General features: G+C 34.3%; 3 protein-coding genes across 7 annotated transcripts in view; 2 read left to right on the plus strand and 1 right to left on the minus strand.

Annotated features, from left to right (window-relative positions):
* LOC128212771 (nucleoporin NDC1-like) overlaps positions 1–1751 on the plus strand; it is a 30901-nt gene extending 29150 nt beyond the window's left edge. The window contains exon 16 of the mRNA XM_052918075.1: positions 815–1751. Coding sequence (XP_052774035.1) covers positions 815–878 — 64 coding nt within the window. The 3' untranslated portion in view covers positions 879–1751. The remainder of the gene's footprint in view (positions 1–814) is intronic.
* A 2965-nt stretch (positions 1752–4716) lies between these two features.
* On the minus strand, positions 4717–10260 carry LOC128214895 (armadillo repeat-containing protein 1-like). Of its 5 annotated transcripts, none has more exons than XM_052921599.1 (9): positions 10168–10260; positions 9495–9578; positions 8802–8876; positions 8302–8393; positions 7812–7928; positions 7457–7541; positions 6707–6823; positions 6375–6449; positions 4717–6084 (listed from the first exon to the last, which is right to left on the minus strand). In XM_052921599.1, exons 1-9 carry the CDS (start codon positions 10243–10245, stop codon positions 5893–5895), a joined length of 915 nt encoding a protein of 304 aa, XP_052777559.1. In that variant the 5' UTR covers positions 10246–10260; the 3' UTR covers positions 4717–5892. The 5 variants fall into 5 exon arrangements, with proteins under 5 accessions (XP_052777559.1, XP_052777558.1, XP_052777560.1 ...); XM_052921598.1 differs by having other exon boundaries at positions 6680–6823; XM_052921600.1 differs by having other exon boundaries at positions 6680–6823; positions 10163–10228.
* LOC128214894 (mitochondrial fission regulator 2-like) lies at positions 10255–21589 on the plus strand. Its single transcript, XM_052921597.1, has 9 exons — positions 10255–10355; positions 11870–11970; positions 12696–12809; positions 13319–13455; positions 14166–14449; positions 15437–15615; positions 16289–16404; positions 18019–18199; positions 19059–21589. The coding sequence occupies exons 2-9, from the start codon at positions 11896–11898 to the stop codon at positions 19152–19154; spliced, it is 1182 nt and encodes a 393-aa protein (XP_052777557.1). The 5' UTR covers positions 10255–10355; positions 11870–11895; the 3' UTR covers positions 19155–21589.
* Positions 21590–25477: the final 3888 nt, after the last annotated feature.

The following is a 25477-nucleotide window of genomic DNA, read 5'->3' on the forward strand; positions in this document are numbered from 1 at the left end:
AATCCTGAACTATATCACACCTCCAACATAAATGAGGCAACACGATTGGTCCAGACTGCAGCAGTGACCCCATATTTTTCCATATGGGGTCACCAAATTCAAATCATACCAAAACGGCATCTATTTTCTGATTCCAATGAATAAATGAAACATTTAAACATGTAGACCGATATGGGATATGTGGGGCGCAGAAAACCATATGGTTTCCGTTGCCCTATTATATTCCTTATTGGGTCACCTACTTATCTTGTAACTTACAATATCATCCCTGTATGCATTTGTTTCGAGAATAAATGTCATTCTTGCAGTAGGTTGATTATTGATAAGTGTAAAAGCCCTACAATAGTCATTGTAGGTTAAAATCATAGGTCATCATATAACGATACAGTAAGAATCAATAAGTTCCATGTCGGAGAGAGTTTTATTTGTTATTGTTTACATCAACTCTCATTTCAGACTGTAAGAAGTGGGATGGGCGTAACTGTTCTATAACTACTGTGTTGATTTATTACACTTTTTATTTTTACTGCAAACCTTTTATTAAATATGTTCCTTGACAACATGATACATAGAGTTACAATGCAGGCAGCGCTTGTGATTGAAATTTCAGGCTTATGCTATAGCGCTTGAGTATAATCTTAATAACAAGGGTTGTTGATGATGTAACAATATACATTATACACTTCTTAGCAAATGTTATTTTATGAATGTGCTACTAATACTACTTGCTCATGGATTCATTCATAGTTCATTTGTAACAATTTAATGAACTTATTACACCATTATAGTTAAATCAAATGTTTGATTATTTCAGAGAAGTGGGCTTGCCTCCAGAGACTGAGAAGAGATTACAACATTTTCTCCATTACCGAGAATAAACAGTTCTTAAAAACTGACTTATGATGTTTTCACAAATTGCTTTACACTTCTGATTTGAGTGTTTTGTAAACTCCTTATATCTTGGAGTGGAAATGGGAGTATTTCTATAAGCAATGACTACTGATAATGGGAGGATTTGTATTTTGCACATCAACACTCAAGTGAATCATGTGTACAGTTTGAGGAATGGGATAATTGTATTTAATATGTCGGTATATATAAAAGTGCTAGTGTTTTTGTTGCTATACAAGTGCTTTCAGTTTCTTTCTTGACTGTTTTGTTTACAAACTTGTACATGTTATGTGCTTCAGGATTGAATGATGTTTGTGTATGTCGATTGATCATTTAAGACTGTGGCCGGTGTCGATTATCAATTGCAAAATCTCAGAATTGTCAATTGTCACCATGTGGTGGTATCATCTATAAATCATTTGGTATTCAACTAGAAATAACTTCTCTATAACCAAAACACAGCTTAAAGTTTTGCATTTATGTTTATTCATTGATAAGTACACTTGTAATATCAAAATACAGCTTGTTATTCTTTAATGCCACACAGTTTTGACATTGTTATGAGCTTTGAATTAGCTTGCATAATTGAAAATTGATCAAAATGGCTTGACTAATATTTGCCGTAATTAATTTAGATTTAGGACCAATTTCAGTTCCTATATCATATTAAATGTGCTAAATGAACTTTGATGGTGTTTCATATATGAAGTGCACAAAATATGATGTCAGATGGCCATGTTTCTTACCATTACATATTTTGTTTACAGTTTTTGTTTGCAACTATTAATTTCATGAGCAAATTTCTTACTGTGGTAAATAATGTTTCTGCAAATTTTGTGACAATAAAGTTCTTGAATGTTGTTTTGCTTTCTTTCTTTGTATATTGTAAGGCCAAGTATAGCGGCAGCATTGACTTCGTCTGTGTGAAAGAAGTACATTACTCATGGAGTAATCTTTTTAAGTTTCCTTTTAGCACAATTCACACTAAGTAGTACATGACATTGTTAAATTGAAATTTGGAAGTGACATCAGTTAATACAATGCCTTTCAAGGTCAAGACACTAAGCTATCATCCTCACCTATATCTGAAGCATTGCGCCTATAAGGAACACCATATCTTCAAGCTCCAAATTAATTTATCCACTCTATGACTCTTCAAAGAAAGGATTTTAAAATAATTTGGCATTTATGTAGGGGGTTAAAAATGGCAACATCATCGACGGAAAGCTTATTGAATAGCTGTTTCAAGAAGTCCAGCTAAAACAGCAAAGTAACATTCAATTTTAAGTTTCCTTTCTGATTATATTTTGATTTAGTGACTTCTTGAAAGTTATGGTTAACACATGTTACTCATTGTCACTCCATTTGTAACTGTTATTTTTTATGCATAGGGTATGTGTTAATTTTTCCTCTTTCACTTAAATATTAGTTTGTTTTTATTTAGAAAAGTTTTTCATGTCACATGATCAAGTATGAAAATTAGATATAATGGGCCGATTATTTGAAAGTTTGTTCAAATAAATAACTGAGTTAACGCAAGGGTTGTTATCCCCCGCCGAACCGAAGGTTTCGGGAGGGGGATATTGTTTTGGCGTTGTCCGTCCGGTACCATATCTTGGTAGGCATTGATCAGAAATGTTCAAACTTGGTCAGAATGTTCCCCTTGATCAAATCTCGACCACTTGTAAAAGTGATGGGGTCAAAAACTAGGTCACTAGGTAAAATCTTTGGAACATACTAGAGGCATTATACATGGTCAAATATTCATGAAACTTAGTCAGATTGTTTTCCTGTATGAACTCTTGGTCGTAAATAAAACTGGGTCACATATTATCAAAAATAAGGTCATTAGGTCAAATCTTAGATTTTTTTTGTCCGGAATGTAATGATTGATCGGATTATGTTCAAACTTGGTCATGATGTACCCCTTGATGAAATATGGACCGCTTGTAAAAGTGGGGCACATGGGGTCAAAAACTATGTCACTAGGTCAAATCTTAGAAAAATCACATTCATGAAACTTGATCAGAATGTTTCCCTTGATGAACTCTTGGACATGTTTTAAACTGGGTCACATGTAATACAAAATTAGGGTCACTACGTCAAATCTCTCAAAAATCTTGTCCGAAACTATTTTATGGTGGTGATTGGTCGGATTATGTTCAAACATGGTCAGAATGTTCTCTTGGGTTAAATTTTGACTGTGTTTTAAAAGTGGATCATATGTGTCAAAAACAAGGTCAATAGGTCAAATCTTAGAAAAAAAATTAGGAACACACTAGAGGTAATCTAATATTCATGAAATTTAATCAGACTGTTTTCCTTGATTGTTGTTGAATAGTTCAAAACTTGGTCACATGGGGTCAGAAACCAGGTCAGTAGGTGAATTCTTTGAAAATTGTGTCTCGAACCAAACATTGGATAGTCAGTTATGTTCAAATTTGGTCAGAATGTTTGCCTTAATGATATCTTACAAGAGTTTTAAAATTGGTCACATGGGGTCAAAAACTAGGTAACTAGGTCATATCTTACTGAAATCTTGAGGCAATACATCTGCTCTAATTTCCATGAAACTTAATCAGAATATTTGCCTCGATGAAATCTTGGAATTGTTTGAAACTAGTAGGTCATGGGGGTCAAAAATGTGGTCACTGGGTCAAATCTTAAAAAAACCTAGTGGACACTTTGGAGGCTATATTTTTTTGCAATATGTCTGGACCAATCTTCATGAAACTTGATCAGAATGTTTGCCTTGATAAAATCTTAGATTAGTTTGGAACTAGGTAACATGGAGTCATAAACTAGGTTTCTTGGTCAATTCTAAATGCTACATTATATACAATATTTTATTATTTTTTTCAAACAGTTGCAATCAAACTCAAACTTGTATATATGTTTCACCAACAATTGATTTCCATTCCTTGACTTAGCCCAATCAGGCTGGGGATATCAATTTAGCGATTTTGCTTTTTAACTTTAACAATTAACAACGATGTCGTTAATCACATGGTAAACATAATTTATTTATTGTTCTGAACAATCGGCCCAAAATGTAACAATTGTTTGTATAAGTTAACATTACTTAATAAATTTGTTTAAATCTTGAATCAATAATATTGACATGACCTTTTTCAATGTCTTAAGTAGAAATACCCTTGTCACTGGTGCTTCAAAAATACAAGCCCAGTAGTCGAACATTACCCCCCAACCCCACCCATCTGTGAAGAGGCACAAGACAAGAGACCAACTGACATTATTTACATCTCAACTTCTATTCCTTAAATGAACTGCCTTTCGGCAATTGCGTTTATCAATCGATGATCCTTCGGACTCCACACACTTTGACCAGCCAAATTGCGTTCATACCCCGATAATGACATCAACCCCACAATTTATTCCTTAAATGAACAAGAGACACTAACGACACATACACAAAATCAACACCACAAACAGATATACCATAAACTGATGGGATAACCAACTTGAAAGGGTCAGTGAAACACAAGTTCACTGGAACCCGAGTCTACTTGGGGCTTAAACTCGAGCCAGTAAACTAAAAATATGACTTTGTTCTGTTTCTTAAGCTTCCCCGATATCTCACTTCTCAAATTAATTCAGTAATTAAGTACAATGTAGTATTAATTTGTGTACAACTAATTATATAACAGTCATTGCAAGAGTTGAATATTGTTACAGGATACCTGTAACGATCAATGTTACAGAACCAAATAATAATTTATGGCTTTTATTGAAGAGTTTTATAATGCTTGTGTAAGAAATCTATAATCAAATTTATAACAAATTATAAAAAAGAACACACAAAAACAATAGTGTTTCAATTTAATTTAGCATCAAAGAAATAACTGTTTTCATAGAAGTAACTGTGTCACTGTGTGGCAATAAAAAACAAAATGAATTATTAATCTTAAAGCATTGCACATTTTGCGAGTTACATCATTCGATACAAATTGTCTGGTATTATTCTGTGAATAATCCTGTAGCAAGTTACAGTTTTCATCTTTTGTCAGAAGTTTCCATGAAAGCTTGTATGCATGACCCAGATACAAACTGTATTGAGCAATGCATGATGGGATATGATTTTTATTGTGCAAAAAAGTCAAAACAAAAGAATCTCTTAAAATTGCAATAACTCGAACAGGAATAATAGCGGACACAAAAGTTTACCACATCTCATGATATTTCATCAGATTTGTCTGAGGTCAGATGGTCTCATATTCACAATGACTGATATAATTTTAATAGATTTTACCATTATTTTTGGTTTGATTGTGATTAAAGCTAATGGCTTAAAGCATCAACCTCGAGAACTGCTTGTTTTACAACACTCACTTTTACTTATCTTAAAATAAGTGGCGTTTACAAATTATGTTCTGATTTAAAGGTGTGTATAGTTGCCAAGGGCTAACAAAGGCGTGTATTTACTGAGAAAATAACACATATAATTTGAAAATTAATTCTCATTTATTAAATGAATATTCAAATGGCAGAACATACAAACAGTTGAACACAATGGAAATAGAATCACATGCAAAAAATGAAGAAGGTTGAACAAAAAGAAGGAAAGAAAAGAAATGCCATGTGATATTATATGAAAATATAAGCCATTTCCTTATTCATGTATTATGTTAAGAATGATTACAGCAGAAGTTTTTCTTGAAACAACCGTAACTTTTTCAAGAAAGCACATCCATACACTAAAAAGCACTATTTCTCAAATCTTCCCCATCTCACACTACCTGCAGCAATGATCAACCAATGAACACACTATATACACGTATTAATGTGGCTAATAAATATTCATGCACTTCCCATCTACCACACTTATAGACCAACAAACACGATCTCACTGAACACATTAGGCACATTAAGTTTAGAAGATAAAAATTTCTATTTTTCATCATATCACAGAAGCGTACTTCGATTTCCCAATACCAATACCAGCATTGTCACAGAAAGCCAAGCGGACTCGGGACTATTGAATCACCAGTAGAATGAATTAGTGAGGAAGCTAGCTGCACTGCTCAGCCAGCCACCGGACTTGCAATCTGGCTTGTCACGTGCGAGGGCTTTATCGTCGACGATGAGTTCCTCTTCGTCAGGGAGGTACTCGGGAAGCGTGACATCATTTTCTTTGTCCATTTCACCTTGGTTGGAGCCAAAGGATAGGAAGAGCTGCAAAATAAATTAGATGATTATAGATATAGAGCTTTATAACATTGAACAAATTCTTTTTTTTTAAGCAAAAAGGTCTCGCTTAGCATCTTTGCCATCATCAGCACATAAAGACTTTAACCTTAGCCCTAACTCAGGAACCATTCAAGACATTGAAATGAAACTTGGTACAAATGTTGCCAGAAACAATGAGCATTTGTACAGCAACAAGGCCCATAACTGTGGGTTTAATAATTGTTGAGTTTTGTCCCTTTATAAGAGAGACCAATAATGATATAAGTGTTTCCTACCTCTTCCCCACTGTCCGACTTGATCACCTGCTGGGCGTGGATGGTTTGAGTCCTTGCTAGGGCTTGAATCAACATCTGCAAAATACTAATGATTGTCTGAATTCGGTAAAAACAACATCTGGCCAAAATAAATAAATTAATAGTTTGGATTTACAAAAATTGAAAATACACAATAAATCAAATATATATAGCATAAATAAAAAAAAATGTGTGTATAGTATTTATAGACATATTATTTAATCTTAGTAATAGCATATCACTAGACAAGATAGAAATAGCAAATTTTGAAAATGCTAAAAACACACCTGAGTATAGAGTACATGTAACAATACCTCAGGCCTGACCTCCGGCTTGGCGCGAACAATGCATCGCTTCTTGTTCATGTCAAAGGTGATACTAATCACGCCCTTCGTCTGCAGAAGCAATCGCATACACACATCTCGGTCGCACTACAGGGGGAAAAATGTATCACAATTATGACTTGAATATAAGATCTACAGGGGGAAAAAAGTATCACAATTATGACTTGAATATAAGATAAGTAAATTGTAACATGTAGGGAAGGAAGGCTTTTTTCTTCTTTTTTTATTTTAATAAGGCTTTATATAAGAATGTTATTGTCCTCATGGAGAATGGAGTTCAAGTAATATTCTGTGTAAAGCTTTAAAGGTTTTTAACAACATATTAAAACACACACACTTTTTTTTACCAAATGACTATAAAAACAGTAGGGTTGGTGCCTATTTCATAGATAGGTTAATCTGAACCTAATGTTTTTCTTTTTTGAGGCCTCATACACATGAAGCAATTACAAAGATCAAAGATATTTTTGCATGTACTGGTATATTTTCAGATCAGGAAATGCTTTAAATAACCAGCTTAACTGAACCAGTAAAACACATGCAGGAGGAGCAGATGTCAGACAGATCAACAACAAATGGATCCAACAGAATCCTCTGCTTCTCAATATTTATTTTTTTACCAACTGACTATAAAAATGGTAGGGTCGAGTAACCCAATCAAAATGTAGATTTTTTAGGCCAAAGAAGTCACTATGAATTGGTGTCATCTGCCCAACCTACCTTGTTAAGCAGGCCTTTCAGTTGAAGTATGACTGTTTTTGAGAGCTTTAGTCCACCCTGAAGTGTCTTCTGCAGGCTGCTGCGTCTGGAAGACATAGCATTTAGGTTAATTTTATATTTCATTATGCTTGGAATTGTTTACTTTTAGAGCTTTTTTAGCAGGTTAATAAGCTGTAGAGTAGACCCAATTGAAGGGCAAAAAATAGTTTGATGCAATTTTCTTATGTTTTACTCATTTGACTCTCATGATCAAAACAAAAAAAAGCATATAATTTGCGAACAGATAAAAAATTATTAGCCTAACTTTTAGTAACAAAATTAATTGCAAATGCATAACTTTTTCAACTATAAATACCTGGAGGTATTGGATCCAAGTGAGGAGTTGAATGTGTCTTTGCGAGGAGTAGTCTGTTCAGTTGAAGAGAGGGTGTTGTAGATCTCACGGGCAAGTGGGGACACCTCAACATCATTCCTGGAATAATTGTATCAATAATGTTATATATATATATTAAACATACTGAGTTTCCTGTCTTCGGCTATTCTAAAATGGCAGGTATACCAATGCTCGTCCATTTCATAATTTAGCCAATAGCAGGTTGTGTAATAATTAAAACAAGACACAGATGTAACAACATATCAAAATAAAAGGAATTGTGTGTTGAGCATGTGATAGATGCATTTTTTGGTAGTTTTTAACGTGAATGTCCACCAGTTTTTACACAAGAACAACGTGATAAACATATTTAGACAATTTTCCAGATTACATTTATGTTCATTGAAAATACTCATAGAACTTAGTGAAAAAATTTGCAAAAAATATATCACAAAGCAAACATATCACATACTTTTCAATGACAGACAGGAGCTGCTCCATCATACCAATGAAGTTCCGCAGCAACGGTCTATGATCAGCAGTTTCAGCAAGCAGCTTAATAGTCTAAAAACACAACAAAAAGAACATTTGAAAATGTTTAGATTTTTCAATAATTACATAAAGTACACACATAATGAAAAGTTTTAAAACAATGTCTCTTTTTTAGCTATAAATACACATGTATAGTGAACTCAATATTGATATGCAATTTCATTAAATTGGTGCCTACATACACAATTACAAATTTCAAATCACAAGTTTGTGTATTTTATCAACCAAGTTAGGGCATCATTTTCAAAATGGAGGGGAAAAAACACTTGACATGTCCTAATCAAATCAAACTCAGCTATATGCTGAACACACAGGGAATTTGTCTCCCAAAAAAATACTGATGAATTTTACAAATTCTTTGAATCACCACTGCCATGTGAAACAGACCATCAAGATTTAGAACAGTACACATGATCTTACCTCCAAAGCAAGGGTGACGATTCTATTGTCCTGATTGGATAGCACCAACACAAGTCCCCCTACACATGTTGTGTCCTGCAAAAGTCACATGAAACATCACCATGACAATTGTATAACCATTTACAGAACTCTTTATGTAACAAAGACATTCTTAGTTAGCATAACACTGCGTTAATACATGTGTGAACCATATTAAAGAGTGTTTGTTTTTCTTTACACATTAATTCTTACATCAACAACCAGTGGTATCCTGCAATAAGTACAAATGTAGCATGTTGATAAATTATAACAATGTAAGTTATTAATGAAAGGATAAGCTGGCCTCTTTACTGACTCAGCCTTCAATCCATAAATTATCTAACTACAGTGTTTTTCTCTCTCACCATTTTGAGAATGGGGCCTGGTTTGTTCTGATCAAAGGTGTACATAACATATACATGTATACAAGTAGGTGTATCAATACCCCCACACCACCAAAAATCTTTATGTGATGTACCCCATTGGTTCTGATGGGTCACGGACATTACGGACCACGGACATTAGTTCGGATAGGGAATAATGGGTCATTTTGACTTTGCTTTAAAATTTAAAAAATCCTAGAAATGAACAGGAATGGTTTAAAAAAGTAAGTTTCCTTAAGAATACACTCTACCATACAAAACAAGGTTTTTTCAGTCAAGACAATGTGGTTACCTTGACTAACACTGCCCTCTTTTTAGGGTCAGCCGCCATAGTTTTCATGGCAGAAATAGCCTCAGAGGAAACCATCTTTCTGGTCTGAAATGAGAAGTTTTATTTATTATAAATAATATCCATGAAGATATGTCCTAATACGCAATTAGAAATCATTCCGATCTGCAATTAAATAATATTATTCAAGTTTGTCAAGAGTAAAATCGTGACATTCATAATTTACACACAAACAAAACAGTTTAAAGCTAACAAGCCAAATAACACACTAATCAACAATAGTTCAAACAAATTCAGTCTTGTTATGCTGTGATGATGAAATGCATTGAGCCTTGAGGCTTTGTAAATGAACAGTGACACAAAGTTCAGACCTTGACACATTCTTTGACCATTCCCAATAAAAAAAAATTATAACAGGTCTATTCCAGAAATTTAAATACTCGTGAAAATCTTGTTAATAACGTATTATTGCATAGCCAGTCGCTAAAAGCTAGCTTCGTGTAACTCACCTCTGCCATAAGGTACGAAAGACGTGAGTACGAATGTAGGAAATAAGTAACAATAATTGTAAAATACGGAATAGACAAGTCTTGAAAATGCATTAATAATATACGTTATGTTTTCATTCCTTAAAAAAATATTGTTTTTTAGCTCATACTTGGCTTAATTACCTTACAGCCTTACTGTTGTCAAACTGTCTATGACTTGAAAATTGAATCTCGGTGATTGATAAATTTGTAACGCACGTTTTCATTGGCCAGTATGATTTGTTACAAGAATGGTTGCAGGGTTTGAAAGGCAAAATAGTTGTCGCTCATCGAATTATTAAATTCCTGACAGGAATCTCATTCGTCATCGAATTCGGTAAGTTGGATTGCAATCTGAATAGTTTTTATGTAAGTTATCTCGTTTTCTTTAGACAAACTGATATCATTATAAACGAAGGTGAGTTTTTCTCCTTCATGAATTCGGTACTTCGTACCCATTTACTTCATACCCAAATTAGCAATGTGCCATTATGTGGTATCCCTTTTGAAACGATAAATACAAAGTCACTTCACTGGTTGTAAGAAAATAGTTTAATGAACCTTGAATTGGAGCTCATCCTATTTTAAATAATGTACTCCAACCAAACCGTTGTTACATTCTGTCAAAATTATTTTATTCACTTTCTTAAAGATAATTATTATGCTTAAATGTAAAATAAAGTAATTCAATAGCGGGGGAAATAAATAATTTGTTAAATGTCATTTCTTCGTTGTTATTATGACATCTTCATCTTGCCTTCATCACATTTTACCATTATTGTATATGGTAGATTTATCCATTTAAAAAATCCAATGTGTTGCCACCAAAGATAGGAAATTTACATGTATATAGATGAAAAATCATTACTTTTAAATTATTCAGTGTTTTTAAAAGAAATAAATACATCAATATAACCCATAATACTAAATTAAAAATATGAAATCAGAATCAACTTACCTCGGATATCATTTAATAGTTTCAGCTGCTTGAGAATTTCAAAAGTTGAAGAACTTGTTGAACTGCTCTTCCAACAGTAAATATTTCCTTAGTAATAAGTCAATTTTGACCTTATAAAACAACTTTTGTCCTTTATATTGATGTATAAAGTAATAGAATAGTTCCTGTCTTGTCTCAACTTTCAGTATGTCAGGTGTGAATGTTAGTGTGCTGGCCTAACTTATTATATATAGCAATATGGTTCACAGTTTGTATGAGGTAATAATTCTTACTCAGTAAGTCAGTTATCAGTGGTGTCACACTTCAACTGATTGAGTAAAGTTACAAATTTCAATTTGATGACAAACATCGTTATTCAATCAAAGCTATAATTTGCATTTATTTGAATTTGATGAAGTGGTAGTTCTTCTCAGATGAAACTTTTCTTTTACAATGTTTTTTTTCATTTGTGTTATCAATTCATTTAGCAAAAAATGAACATGCTGAGTGTTATTTTTGCCAATTTTTTATAGCCAATATTTGGTTATGTTCCCAATGACAAAAAGTATGTTTTTTCCCATATGTTGAATACAAATTGCCATTCAGAAATTTTGAAAATAAAATATTTGAAAAGCGAATTTGAGTATCAACATACATAGTTATTTATTAAAGATTCCCATTTTTGTAAAAGAAGTTTAACAATTGAAGAATACAATTCAACAAATCATTTTCCGTTGAAAAATAGTCTTAAATACATAATATGATTATTTTTCGGATTTTTTTTAGATTAACCTTTCAATCAGAGACTGTGGTAAAAAAGTTAGAACTTCAGAATCCTTTTGTCATGTATAGATTTAAATAAATAAAACAATTAAAATAATATAATTGTTATCTTGGCCCCATAATAATTTCAGAAATGCAAGCGCCCATATAGGACAGAATGGACGTTTTAGAAGATCTTATTAGCTACCTGCGCTCCATTCTCAACTACTTTGGCGTAGATGCCGATAACTTGGTTTGTACTACATTTTTAGTTTGTTCTTCATTTAATATATTCCTTAAAAGTTTAATTTTGGGATATGCGTAAATAATATATACATTTAAATATCAACAGTGCTTATTTATATATTTATGTTATCGTAAAAGCAGTTCACTTTAACATTTGTTTAATACTGTATGTTCACAAAATGTACTTGTAAATGATATGAATTTAAATTATATATAAAATATAACACATACTTACAAGCAGTGATGTTCCGACAATTGATTATAATCGGAAATTGATTGGTTAGGCCTGAAATCGGCAACTATCGATTATATTTTATCATAATCAACTATGGATTTAACTGGCAAGTTTGTTTTCGTTTTTCCTCTGGTTTATGTCTGCCAATTATCCCTTTAGGTTCATTTATACATTCGGAAGTTTTCAGCGTTAACGATATGGCCGGAAGCGACAACAATACTAAATAAATTCAAACACTCACATAACATTAGCGTATTTAACGATTGTTAGTTTTTGTACAAGAATAAAACTTTAATTAAGATATTGTCAGAAACCGATTGTACTATCGATAATCGGTTACTTGATATTGATCGGTTACTATTATCGATAGTCTTATTGAAATTGATTCCCAACGCTACTTACAAGTGTCTTAGATTTTATTATGGTAGACATAAGATCTTAATTTTGACCTCCTATTTTGATTATTAAAGTTTACATGTATGTGTTTCTTATTTTAGGCTTTACTATTGACACCGCTGCCAGAGCGCAGGAACAACATCCGGCATCGCAGCCTGATTCGGAGAATTGCTAGTCGACTCCCTTTGCTTCCTGGACGTAGACTTCATGTACAGGTACATATTTGGTTTAAATATTTAAGGAGTAATTATGGATATTTGTTTTTGTATAAGTTAAGGTGCCAGAGTCTGCATGGACATCCCTTTTTCTGCCCATTTTGGGAATTATATGAAATTTTGAGAATAAAAAATTGCTTTAAAATTAAAAAAATTGGGAAGAGGGTGCTGCCAAATATAGACAGGGTACAGCACCCTTCAATACCCATTAAAATGCTTGTTGAAAAATTATTATGTTAAATGTTTGATTTTTTGATAACCGTTTAATAATATTATTGAACACTGGTTTCATGTAATTGTTTATGAATCCAAGCTCTTGAAGGCAAATGCAGGTAAATTATGTGCCTAGTATTTTTCTTTATTACTTAAAAATGTTAGATTTATTAGGAAATGGGTAAAAAACCCTCTTGGAGGCATTCTTTTAATAATATATATAATAAAAATGTTTTAATATATTTGTCTGATACTGCCACCAATGGAATAGCCCTATAACTATTTTCAATTTCCAGAGCCTATTACTGGGAACCCATGAGCGACGACCAAACCAAAATGATAGTTTCAGCAGCGAGTATTCGTACGTGTCGAGTGGTGGGGACAATCTAGTCTGGGTTGAAGAAGACCTTGGAAACAACTGCATCATGGTCCGGTAGGTGCTTGAGGGTTATATTTTAAGCAAGGTTTGATTTCAAAAAGCATTAGACAGTTTTATTAAAATGTGTATTATTCATTGGTAAAAAAAACGTAATTTGGCTTGTCTGGGCTGAGACTTGGCCATTCATAAGGGTATTTGGTGTCAGTGACTGTGGGAAAAATGTTCACCAGGAGAAGACGGTGTGTCACCTGCAAAACATCTGTAGGTCGAGGTCACACTTCAGGGTCATTGGTCGAAATTGCTTTACTATGAATAGCTTGCCTGTCCCCTGAACAAAGCCAATAAAAACAAATTCATAAAAGCACTATGATAATTATATAATTCAACCACTTTTCACATAACTTTTTTATATAAGTCTCTATTCAGAGACAGGCTTACCATTATTGTCACTTTGCTGACAGAGCTGAAGCATAAACAAAATATAATTATAGAGTTACTGCTGTCCATCTATAAGCCTATCCATGACGCATTCAATTTGCCCAACCCTTCAGATCGGCAAAATGGTTTATAAACTCTTAAATGTTTACTGATATACTGTTACTTGCCCGTCTCTTTCTCATTAAGTATTTCAGTTTACGTCTAGTGCAGAAATTGTTTTCTGCAAATCTAAACTGAACAAAAAACATATTCTTAAGCAAGGTAATTGATGAGGTTAATTGCACAAACGTAATGATGTTATGAACTTAACTATTACTGTCTTACAGACCACGCAATAAACACCATGGCACCTTAGAAGAGAATGTAGAATCCTCCCCATGTCTGCATGTTGACGACATTGACGAAACCTTGTTCGACCCTGTCGTCCAAGGTCTCGATACAGTTCGATCATCGACGCCGTTTGACATTTCGGTTGGGTCGGTATCTGCGGTGTCTTCATCAGATCCGTTTACACAGCAAAAGATTAACGCCTTAGAAGACGAGCTTGCCACGCTTCGATCTCAGATTGCTGGCCTTATCAAAGACCAGGAGCTATCTAAATTCGCACCCAGTGAGTATTGAAAAATTACACAAGAAAAAAAGAAGAGATACAAAATTTATTTTTTGAGATGCATGTAGCTTCATTCTCATGGTGTATGATTACGATCAGTTTCAAGTCGAAGTTCTGGTTTTAGTGCCAAAACTACAAATCTTCATTTCATTGTAACTTTCTTCCTAGTTGTTTTGATGATGAAGTTTGCTGATTTTTATTACTATTCGAAATAGTTCAATTATTCACATTTATTTTTGTAAAATAAATGGAATGAAGATTATTCTTTGTAGTTTAATAAAAGTGCTTGTCTGAGTCTAGACTGGACTTGAGACTCTTCTCAACCATGTCCCTGAGTGTGTAAAGCTTACTATGCTAACCAAAGGCATATTCTACAAGTCTTTTGGCAGTAAATTGTTTGAGAGGAATGCATATAGCATTTATACAATAAGTACTTTATTTGTCAAAGGCTGCAATTAAGAAAAAGTTGTTTGGCGATTTCCTAGCCAACACTTAGTAGGTATTTTTATATTTTGACCTCCTAAGAAATGAAAAACATAATATGACCACCAGATAGTCTCAAGTATATCGTTTTGTGGGTTTGTTTTGCATGTCTGTCAGGAAAGTCCAAACAAACTATAATTTGGTTGTCCGGTAAGCACAGTGGTTAGCGCATTTGCTTCTCACCAAGGCAGCCTGGGTTAGATTCCTGGTCTGGGCGAATGTGAGTTTGGTAAGTGGTCACCCAAGACAACAAGAGGGTTTTCTCTGGGCACTCCGGTTTCCCCACAACACAAGACCACACTCTTGCGCAAAATTGTGCCAACAAGAATTACTTAGTTAGTTATCACAACTTTCTTCACTATCGTTGTAAAATATTTACTGTTTTAACTATTATTTGTGGCCTTATAGTGTGTTTCTTTTGTATGTAGGTTTTTAAAGTCAGGGACGAAGAAGCTTAAATTTCTTCTAATATTAAAACATTCTTGGTCATTTTTCTTCTTTCAGTTCCATTCCCTACAACAGACATCTTTGGCGGTCCCCCTGTTCCACCTTCACTTCCACCACCCCCTCCCCCACCTCCCTGCCCGCCTCCCCCACCCCCACCACCCCCTGCTAATCCGAGTGGAAAAGGGTTCTTCAAGACTCCTAAAGCGGGGAAAACACTTGCAGAAATGCTCAAGGAGGTGAGTCTAATAAGTAGGGTACCGGTAATCATAAAACAATAACAGAGAATTTTTTCGAAAAATCGATCGATTATGATTGAGGTTGCCCACAATCGATTGCATAATTTAGGAATTGATTAGTGTCATGTGACTGTGTTTTCTTAAAATAGAAAAGTATGGTAGAGCAAATTATTAGCAAGTTATTTTATTAAAAACTTAAGCTTGAAACCTCGAGCTTATCATAGGTTTGTTTTCCTAACAGCAAAAATACAGTATAGGAATTCGGGTTGATGTGCATTCATTTTTAAGTACACTTATTAACATCGAAATGCAGTTTGTTATTCCTTCATACAACTGCATCATCGAAAATTCATTGAAATGGGTTGTCCGACAATCTTCAATGATGGATTATGATTTGTACATTTATATAGCAATTATGCCTCTAGAGGTCTGTCCTTGAAATTGAAATTTTAGATCAACAAGCTCTGGTTCTTAAATAACTACTTGCCTATAAAACCTTTGGCATAGAATGTGTGCAAGTTTGTCGAACATACCAAGTGCAGGGCTTGTAGGCTTGTGTGAGACTTGGCTAATGACATTTCATTCATTAGTTTTTTAGGATTTTTTCATCACAATAACCATACAGAATATGTACATGATAGTTGTAATCATATGACTTATTTATCCCAAGCAGAACAGGGAGCAGTTAGCAGCAGCGGAGACGGGAAATGGTGCCAAGTCAGGTGGTCCCCCGTCGATGGCTGATGTACTCAAGGGATTGGGAACCGTCAAACTCAAGGCTATACAGAGGTGGGTTCATTGTAACGGTAAGATTCATAATGCATAAAGTTCGGATAACAGGGATATAACATAGCACTCGCCCACTCGCCAATGGCGATCTGGGCAACTGAAATTTAAAAGAAGAGGCAAGTCCGATTTTTTTTGACAGTATTATGAAGCTTGCAAGGCCAAAAAAACAAGCATTTTGAAGAATATGAAAAATAGATGACCAGCTCCAATACCCTTTTAATGGGCAAACTACTGCCCATGGGCGTTAATACCGATCATGGTGTGGTTTGCTTTTAGTACGCCTGCCAGTTTTGCAAACAATTTTGTCACTAGCAGCAAATCTTGATAAATATAAATAAACTTTATAGTATCAAAAACATGAAACCAGTGATACACACACAAGGTCCCTTGCTATTCCAAAGGGTAAAGAAAAGCCTTTTGAAAACTGTGAGGCAGCAAACATTTTAAGAACCTTAACAAAGCTGCATATGACAACTTATTTGTTATGTTTAGAACCATTCCTTTGTAATAAACAATGGGTGAGTCAGTGATTTTTATTGGACATGAATAAAATGTGTATGAAAAATGTTGGGCTCACGGGTTTTATGCTTGGCTCGTGACTTAAAAATGCTACGAGCCCAGCTGGCTAGTGGTCCGGAAAAGTTAAGTTATATCCCTGGATAACTGAGTAATATTATGATTGAGAAACAGGAAATGGTTCCGAGCCAGGCGGGTTTGCCTCCATAGCTCATTTACTGCAAGGACTGGGAATGGTGAAACTTGAGACAATACAGAGATGGGCTTGTTGTTGATTATGGGTGGTAACTAAGTAATTGTTACTGAACCTCTTAACTAAGATATTGAAATTTTACTAACTGGGCAGATTGTTTAGAACTGTGTTGAAGTTAACAACTTTGTTAATGTCATTATCGTTTAATTTCAAATCGTTACTGCTCTGAAAGTTTAATGGATACATATGTGATCTGCTGCATTTCTTACAATATTCAAGAGCACTGTTTCGGCTGTACATAATGTCATATAAATGACATAAAATATTGGAGCACATCAAATATTTCACGTTTGAAAGTTGTAGCAAATCACGTTGTTAATTTTAACATAGTTCTGAACTTCAGCCCAATGAGCCTGAAACACAAGTCATGTATAATATCAATTTCGAGGGTTGAGAGGTGAAACTGTTTTGGTACCATAGTGTAAAGCTCTCTGTTAACAAGTAGCATGTGTCTATTGATATATTGATGTAATTAATCTACAGCCTACTTATTGCATTGTTAGACTGGTTACTATTCTGATACAAACTATTTCATAAACTAATCCAAAAAAAATGTTCTGCGGTATGGAACAAGAAGTAAAATGGCTGGTACCTATGTCAGCTTGGCTCAGGTCTTTTCTCTAGGCCTTTCTTTAATAATGGACATTAGTACCAGTTTCTACCTAGAAAAATAGACTTAAGTATGATTATATAAATGTCTTAATTTCTTTCACAGCGGTTTCACTGAAAATTCTGGAATGGATTGAATATAAGTAAAGAGTATGCTTACCAAACTGGTCTTTTATACTATACATGTAATTTCTAGTATATTATATTTGTCATATATGAGATACCTTTGCTCACAGGTCCCCAGGGGGCACCCCTCTGCGGTCAGACAAGCCAAAGTTGAGAGACCACCAGGACCCTGCATCATTGATTACGGAGGCTCTGAAGAGAAAGTTTGCGAGTCGTATGCTGTACAGCCCACGTAGCCCGGATACGGATAAGGAAAATGACTATGAATCTCCTGACAGCCCTATAGCTCCGGTAGGTGAATAAGTTGTGGGACGTAAGTCCCTTTGTTTTGTTTAAGGGTATTTTTGAAACTAATTTGTGCAGAATTTTATGTTCATCACCTAAGAAAACTTGTTTGATACACCAAGTCCCTTGCTTGGGTTCCTGGGAAAAGTACAGGGTTGAAGAAATACTGACTGCTGGCCAGAGAAAGGCTGCTGGCCAAAAAAAAAGTAACAGGAATAAGCAAAAAATCAGCTGTTGAAAGTTAAACATGCTGTTAAATTTATTGTTGTTTACTTTGAAATCTTAACTGCTCTAGATGTTGAATGGATACACTTTTGATCTGGTGTATTTCTTACAGGATTTGCAACAATTGTTTCAGCTGTCCTTCTTTATGTTGAAATATGGCTTAAAGCACATTAAATAATTGACGTTTAAAAGTTAACATGGATGTTAACAACGATGTAAACAAAGGTTTTAAACAATCGGCGAACGTCACATCAACAGACGCCATCCTGCATACCGCTTAATACTAAAAGACTGTAACTCTGTCATGCTTTTTGATACCATATTGCGAAATATCTGGAATCAACTTTCGATCATATTTGAATTGTTGATGTTTAAATGTTGTGGCTAGCAAGGCACGATTTGGTAGGTCAGTCATATTTATAGAGCAAACCTCTTGGTTTTTAAGTTGCACAGATTCAGTGACACGGCTTAATGCAAACAGCGCAAGTGTTCTGACCAACACTGATCGAGCTAAGTCATTGAATTAAACAACAATCATTAGGTCTGCATCATGTCCAGGATAAATTATTTATGAGAAATGGTATTGTGTGTATTTCTTTTTGTAATGCTGACCTTGTTTCATTTTTGTTTAATTTTTCAGTTTGGTCAGCACGTTCTGAAGAAGACAAAGAAGCGCTCGTTGTTGTTCCATGAGCGACGTAAAAGTGCAAGCCCACTTCAGGAGCGAAACCAGTAGACCAATATAGTGCAATCTTTTTATTAGTTACTTACAGTATGCTATGCTTCAAGGGTTAAATGAGGAATGTTATCAGATCTTAATTACAAGATCAAAATGGTCAAATAGTAATCGTACCATCATCCAGGCATGGTATAAATTTTGCTAGAATTGTCAAGTGCTATGATAAAACAGTGCCTTTATTATAAACACATACCGCCAAATCTCATATCAATTGATTTGGAATGAGATTTGAAGTGCAGTTTAACAACAGTGCTAGTTTAAGATTGCATGAGAACTGATGTTTGTCCATAGTCATTTTAATTCATAAATATGTTCCTGGTTCCTTCTATCTTTATCTTTCTTTACAACTTTTTCCCCATGTTAGCACATTGAACCAATGTTCGTCATACTTTTTAACTAACCTTGTAGTTATTATTTTTAAAGTCGTAAGATGTTTGTCTGTTTCAAGCGCAAACATAATGTTTTGAATTAAAAATTCATATTTTTATACAATGTATTAAAAATTAAAATAACATCCTTCCCTTGATTGCTAAAAAATGATTGCTTTAATGAAACTAATTGGCATAAAGTTAAACATGTACAACAGGGTTGAAATGTACTAACCATTCTAATGTTACCTCGAGTTGAGTTATTGTTATAATGTCAGTGTTATCGTCTGCGTCATAGTGCTAAAACTTTTAACTTGACCATAACTCATAAGCCATTTCGAGATTTTCCAATGAAACTTGGTACACATGTTTCCAGAGACAATACGTACATGTATAAAGCTAGTTCCATAACACAGTCTATAATAATTGTTTGGTTATGCTTATTTTAATGAAATGCAACAGACGAGCGTTGGTGTTCTCTCTACAGTGCTCTTTTTGTATCTTTTGCTTAGGCCTAAAAAAATTGTGTTTATGGTTGTTTCATTTTGTCGAAAAACAGGTAGGACAAGTAGGCGTGTTTATTTTTTGATAAGGCTTTATGTAAGAGCATTATTGTCATCATTGGGTAAAGGCCTTAAAGTAATCAGTATATCAGTATTTATCAATATTAAGTATTTTAAACCACACATAAAACACACATGCACACATTTTTAAAAAAAAAACACAAAAAAAAACAGACTATAAAAATTGTAGGGTCAGCGCCTATATCTTAAGTATGGTCAGGTAACCCAAACTAGAAGTGTTCTTTTTAGGCCTCACCATGTCACGGGTATAAGCCATTCATGTAAAATGTACACTTGCATAATTTATAAACATTTCACCCATATAGATAATGCTTTGTGCCAAATATTGATTGAATGAAGAGTGAGAGTTCAGATTTGTTAATGTTCCATTTCAAGATAGTTTTCATGTGTAAAAAGAACATGAATGTCATGTGTTCAGATATGACATTTGTTCAGATATGACATTTGCTCAGATATGTCATATGTACAGATATGACATGTGTTCAGATATGACATGTGTTCAGATATGTCATGTGTACAGATATGACATGTGTTCAGATATGTCATGTGAACAGATATGACATGTGCTCCGATATGACATGTGTTCAGATATGACATGTACATATCTGTTCAGATATGACATGTTTTTATAAAGAATTTGGCTGTTCGAATATAGATTCAATACGTGGGATAGAACCTCTATCTTTGTTTCGTTTTCGTATAGAGGAGGTCAATTTCCCATGTATTCCATCGCTCAACATTTACCTGATTCATTTGACATTACGTTTGATGAAAATCTGTTTATAAACAGCCATATCTGTTTAGATTATTTTCAATTTGATATTTTTGTGTTGCCACCAAAAGCTTGGGATATAACTTTGTCAATCATTGTCAGCGCACCACTTTCATTTCTGATCAATAACTTTTAAACAATGTGATGTAGTATTCACAAAATTGCTATACTCAATAGTTAATGGTCAGTAAATAATCCCTTTTGATTTTGAGGTCAAAAGTCAAGGTCAAGATGCCTTTACTAGAATAAAAAATGAGCCACTTGATGAACTGGTCAGTGGATGACCCCTATTGGTTTTGGGGTCAAAGGTCAAGGTCTTGGTGACCTTTACTAGAACAATTGTGGGCGCTTTCGGCAGGCAACACATATAATTCATGAATTTCTAGTTATTCCCTTAATTTACTAAGCACGCGCTTAATATAGGTTAATGAAGTTACTAGAAATAAGCTATTTTTTATTATTTTAGTTTTTTGGAAAAATAACAAAGTATAACCATAAACCACCCCATGTACAAACTTTTATTGTGATATAATATATTGCTGCATGCAATTAGATGAAAATCTCAAAAAGTGCTCTGGTGATTTTAACTTGTAGAGATTGTTCTAATTGTAAAATATTGTGTAAAAATGTGATATTTGTAAATTTGTTATATTTTGTACAGATGTGAATAGTTGTTGCTTGTGCAGATGCCGAATAAACCTATTGATGGAAAAATGGAAGACTTTTGATGGCCCCAAAAAATTGATAGATTGATACCTTTATTTGCCGGAATTTCGGAGAGCAAAGCAGTGTATGAAAGTGAACATGAATTGGAACTCTAACAGATGTCTTAATAATGATATTCTGGATTGCATGTTTATACAGTCGAATCGCCTTGACTCAAACTCACAGGGACGGGCGACAATACCTCGAGCCTCTTGGAGTTTAAAGCCGAGTGGGAATGCTTACCTTCAGTATAAAGAAGTCGGTCCTCTACATCCAGTTGGAGCCAACGAGGAAATCGAGCCAAGCGAGTTCAAGCCAACTGGTTTCGACTGTATCATATAAATGTATGTTTAGAAAAAAGGAATTTGGACAATTTCTACCTTTCTGATTCTCCCATGAACTAAAACAAAATTCAAGGAAAGATAAAGGGTATGAAATAAATGTGAACACATCCTATCCCATTTATTTCGCCGTAAATCATTTAAAGACATGCAGGGGGTAATCCATAAAACAGCTGATACACACTTCTAGGGGTACTGAAGTTCAGAATTAATTCTGAAATCAGTATTTAAAGCTTTTAACTTCAGTGTAAAGATTGTTGTTGTTGTTTTTTGCGCTGACATTTGCATCAAAAACAGTAGGAATAAATTCAAATTAATATAAATCACTGGAAGCAATTTAAAACGGGGTCTAATTTCCTTTACCTGTTTTTTTTGCATAAATTCCTTACAAAAAATACTCAAACAGTCCCTCATCTGTTTTATCAGGATTGACAATCAATTATCAGCTTTTGAGAAAACCTTGGCTTCTTTATTGCAGCTTAATAGCTTATAGATTTTAATGACCTTGTTTGAATGGTCTAAATAAATGCTTTTATGCATGATAAACCTATAGATTCAGGGATTTGAAGACGTGTGTGACCCAAAAAATGCTTAAAGTGCAATGACGCATCAGAGAAGCCCTGATGTGAGAAAAGTCACTGTCACAGTACTACTCCGAACTGGGACATATAACAATCCTACTCCCAGCGCCAATAACAGTAGTTAGGAAATGGGGGTGCAAAAGGGGCCGTAAACCAGGGGCCGTAAACCAGGGGCCATAAACCAGGGGCCGTAAACCAGGGGCCGAAAACCAGGATTTTTTAAAGCAAATTTCCATCATGATACAAGTATGAAGTAGTCGAGCTAACCCTTACTCGAGTCCTTAACCTCGACCTTAACCATAGAGGTGGGGATGCATATTGTCATACTTGACGAGCGTAATACCAGGAGAGGTAACTGCGTACTCCGATTTCGCTTTACGCGCGATAGAGTCGCTTATCTTAGATCATATAGCTTATGAACTCGGTTAAATGTATTAACGCAGTATAAACTTAAAATGTTTATAACTAAGTGTACTTAGCCCATGAGTGTATGTTAACCGTTATTTTTAAAACGCTTTCTCAGAGACAACTATTTTCCAATTCGTTTAGATAAACAAACGTTTAGGTTTATAATTATATTTTATTTAGAAAAAAACAATATCAAATGCATTCCTTGATTTTACAATGTCATCGTGTCACAAAGGGCATGCAAAGATGCGTCATTTTTAAAACTGTTACCATGTATACAGTGGCAGTGAATATATGAGTCGAAATAAGGTGATCTATGACCTCGTTCTAGTTTACACCCACATAAATGAACTACTTTAAAAAGTATTTGAAATGAAAACGCTTTTCTATATCCTGTCCTTTGTGACTTGGAATGTAGGATCACCCATCGGTGAGCAGTTAGAAATAGATCTTTTGTCGGTGTTTAACCTAGCCGAGCAGAATGATGACGTTCGATATCTGCTGTGTGCAATTGACATACTATCGAGAAGGCTTTGGGTGTAACCGCTAAAAAGGAAGACTGCAAAAGAGGTTTTAAGCGCTATGAAGAAACTATTTTAAGGGGCAACGAGGGCGATGATGCGATACTTTTTTCGTACGAAGTCATACAATAGCAAAGGGTTTACGAATATGAGATAGTATTTTGAGTATTAGTCATACTTTGTAAAATGTGTATTGACCCAGTTTTCATGTTATCTATTCATACTACTTTCTGCGGTTACGTTTACCTTGGTTTTCAACACTTGAAAACACTAAACAGTGTTAAGTTTCTTTACTCATTGATAAAACAGATTCGGTTGAAAGGTATTGAACGAGTTATTATAAATGAATGTTTATGTTAAAATATAAGCGATTGTTTCCCGTTTAACGAAGGAAAATGCAATGTATAATAGTGGAATCTAAACAGCCGTTTTAAACTAACCTAAGGGTATTATTTCCGGGTTTATGTATAATAAAGGAACATAATTATACGGCTGTTTAAAACGTATCTTAGGCTAAAGTTAATACTAATATTACATTAATCAGACGTCTCATTTCGAATCGAGTATTTGATATTTCAGAATGATATTCGCGTGATAAGCTTTCATGAATCAACGATACTTATGATTTCGTTTTCGCGCGTATACTCATTTGTATTCAATTATTCTTATTTAATAATTTGGTAATGATATTCTCGGTTTCCTTTTTTGAATGTTTTAACACGATGAAATGACGCAACTTGCGTATGTCACTAAAGTGAATATCAGAGTACAATCATGTTGAGGCTTAAAGAAGAGGCGATAATTTCATTTTTATTCTAACGTAAACTTTAAAACTGCGACTCATAAATTTCAAGAGACATTCCTTGATTTCGCGATATTAATCGTGTCACGAAGGGCATACAAAGATGAATTAGTTTTAAAACAGTAACGATATCTGATGTTATGTTGCCTCCTCATCCCTCCTCATTGCCTCCTCATCCCTCCACATTGCTTCCTCATACCTCCTCATTGCCTCCTCATTGTTTCATCACTACCTCATCATACCTCCTCATTTCCTCCTCATACTTCCTCATTTTCTCCTCATCCCTCCTCATTGCCTCATCATCCCTCCTCATACCTCCTCATTGCCTCCTCATTGTTTCATCACTACCTCATCATACCTCCTCATTGCTTCCTCATCCCTCCTCCTTGCCTCCTCATAGCCTCCTCATACCTCCTCATTTCCTCCTCATACCTCCTCATTGCCTCATCATCCATCCTCATTGCCTCCTCATTGTTTCATCATAACAATAAGACGGACTTTTGAGGGATAGAAAACGTCCGCAAAAATGGAACGAAATGCGCAAGAAAATAGCATATTTCAATGTCTCAAATTTTAAACGTTAAAATATAAGTTTGATACGAATTTAGTTCATATTGATATTATATTTCATATAAAATAAGCGCGTTCACTATAGCTATCATAGAAGGTAGTGCTTTTCAACATCTACCTTTTTTATCGTAGTACATTCTTTGAGTGAATTTTACGCATAGATTATTGTTTATTATTATTTTCACGTACACAGTAATGAAACGTGTTTCAAAAATCATGATGGAAATTTGCTTTAAAAAATCCTGGTTTTCGGCCCCTGGTTTATAGCCCCTGGTTTACGGCCCCTGGTTTACGGCCCCTTTTGCACCCCCATTTCCTAACTACTAATAACCTAAATGTCATTATAAATTTAAGTAGAATGTAAATAATAAAGGACGGCAAACATCGCGTGATGCAAACAATTAAAGCAGATGTGCCCCTGTTTAAATTACACTAATTATAGACCGCATTCCTTTAACTGTTTAACAAGCAATTCATATGGAAGACTACTTGTTTGATGTTGACAAACTAAGGTCTATATAAATTATTTTGAAAGGAGATTGATGGGTTCTTTACAAGTTGCGACGCTATATTCAATATAAGATTACAAATTAAATCCGGTTTTGTCGTGAGAAAACATCACATAGCCTGACTTTTAGTTTACTTTAATAATATCTGGGTTATTTTTA

The sequence above is a fragment of the Mya arenaria genome, chromosome 13 (assembly GCF_026914265.1).
Source record: "Mya arenaria isolate MELC-2E11 chromosome 13, ASM2691426v1".
Taxonomy (NCBI): Eukaryota; Metazoa; Mollusca; class Bivalvia; order Myida; family Myidae; genus Mya; species Mya arenaria.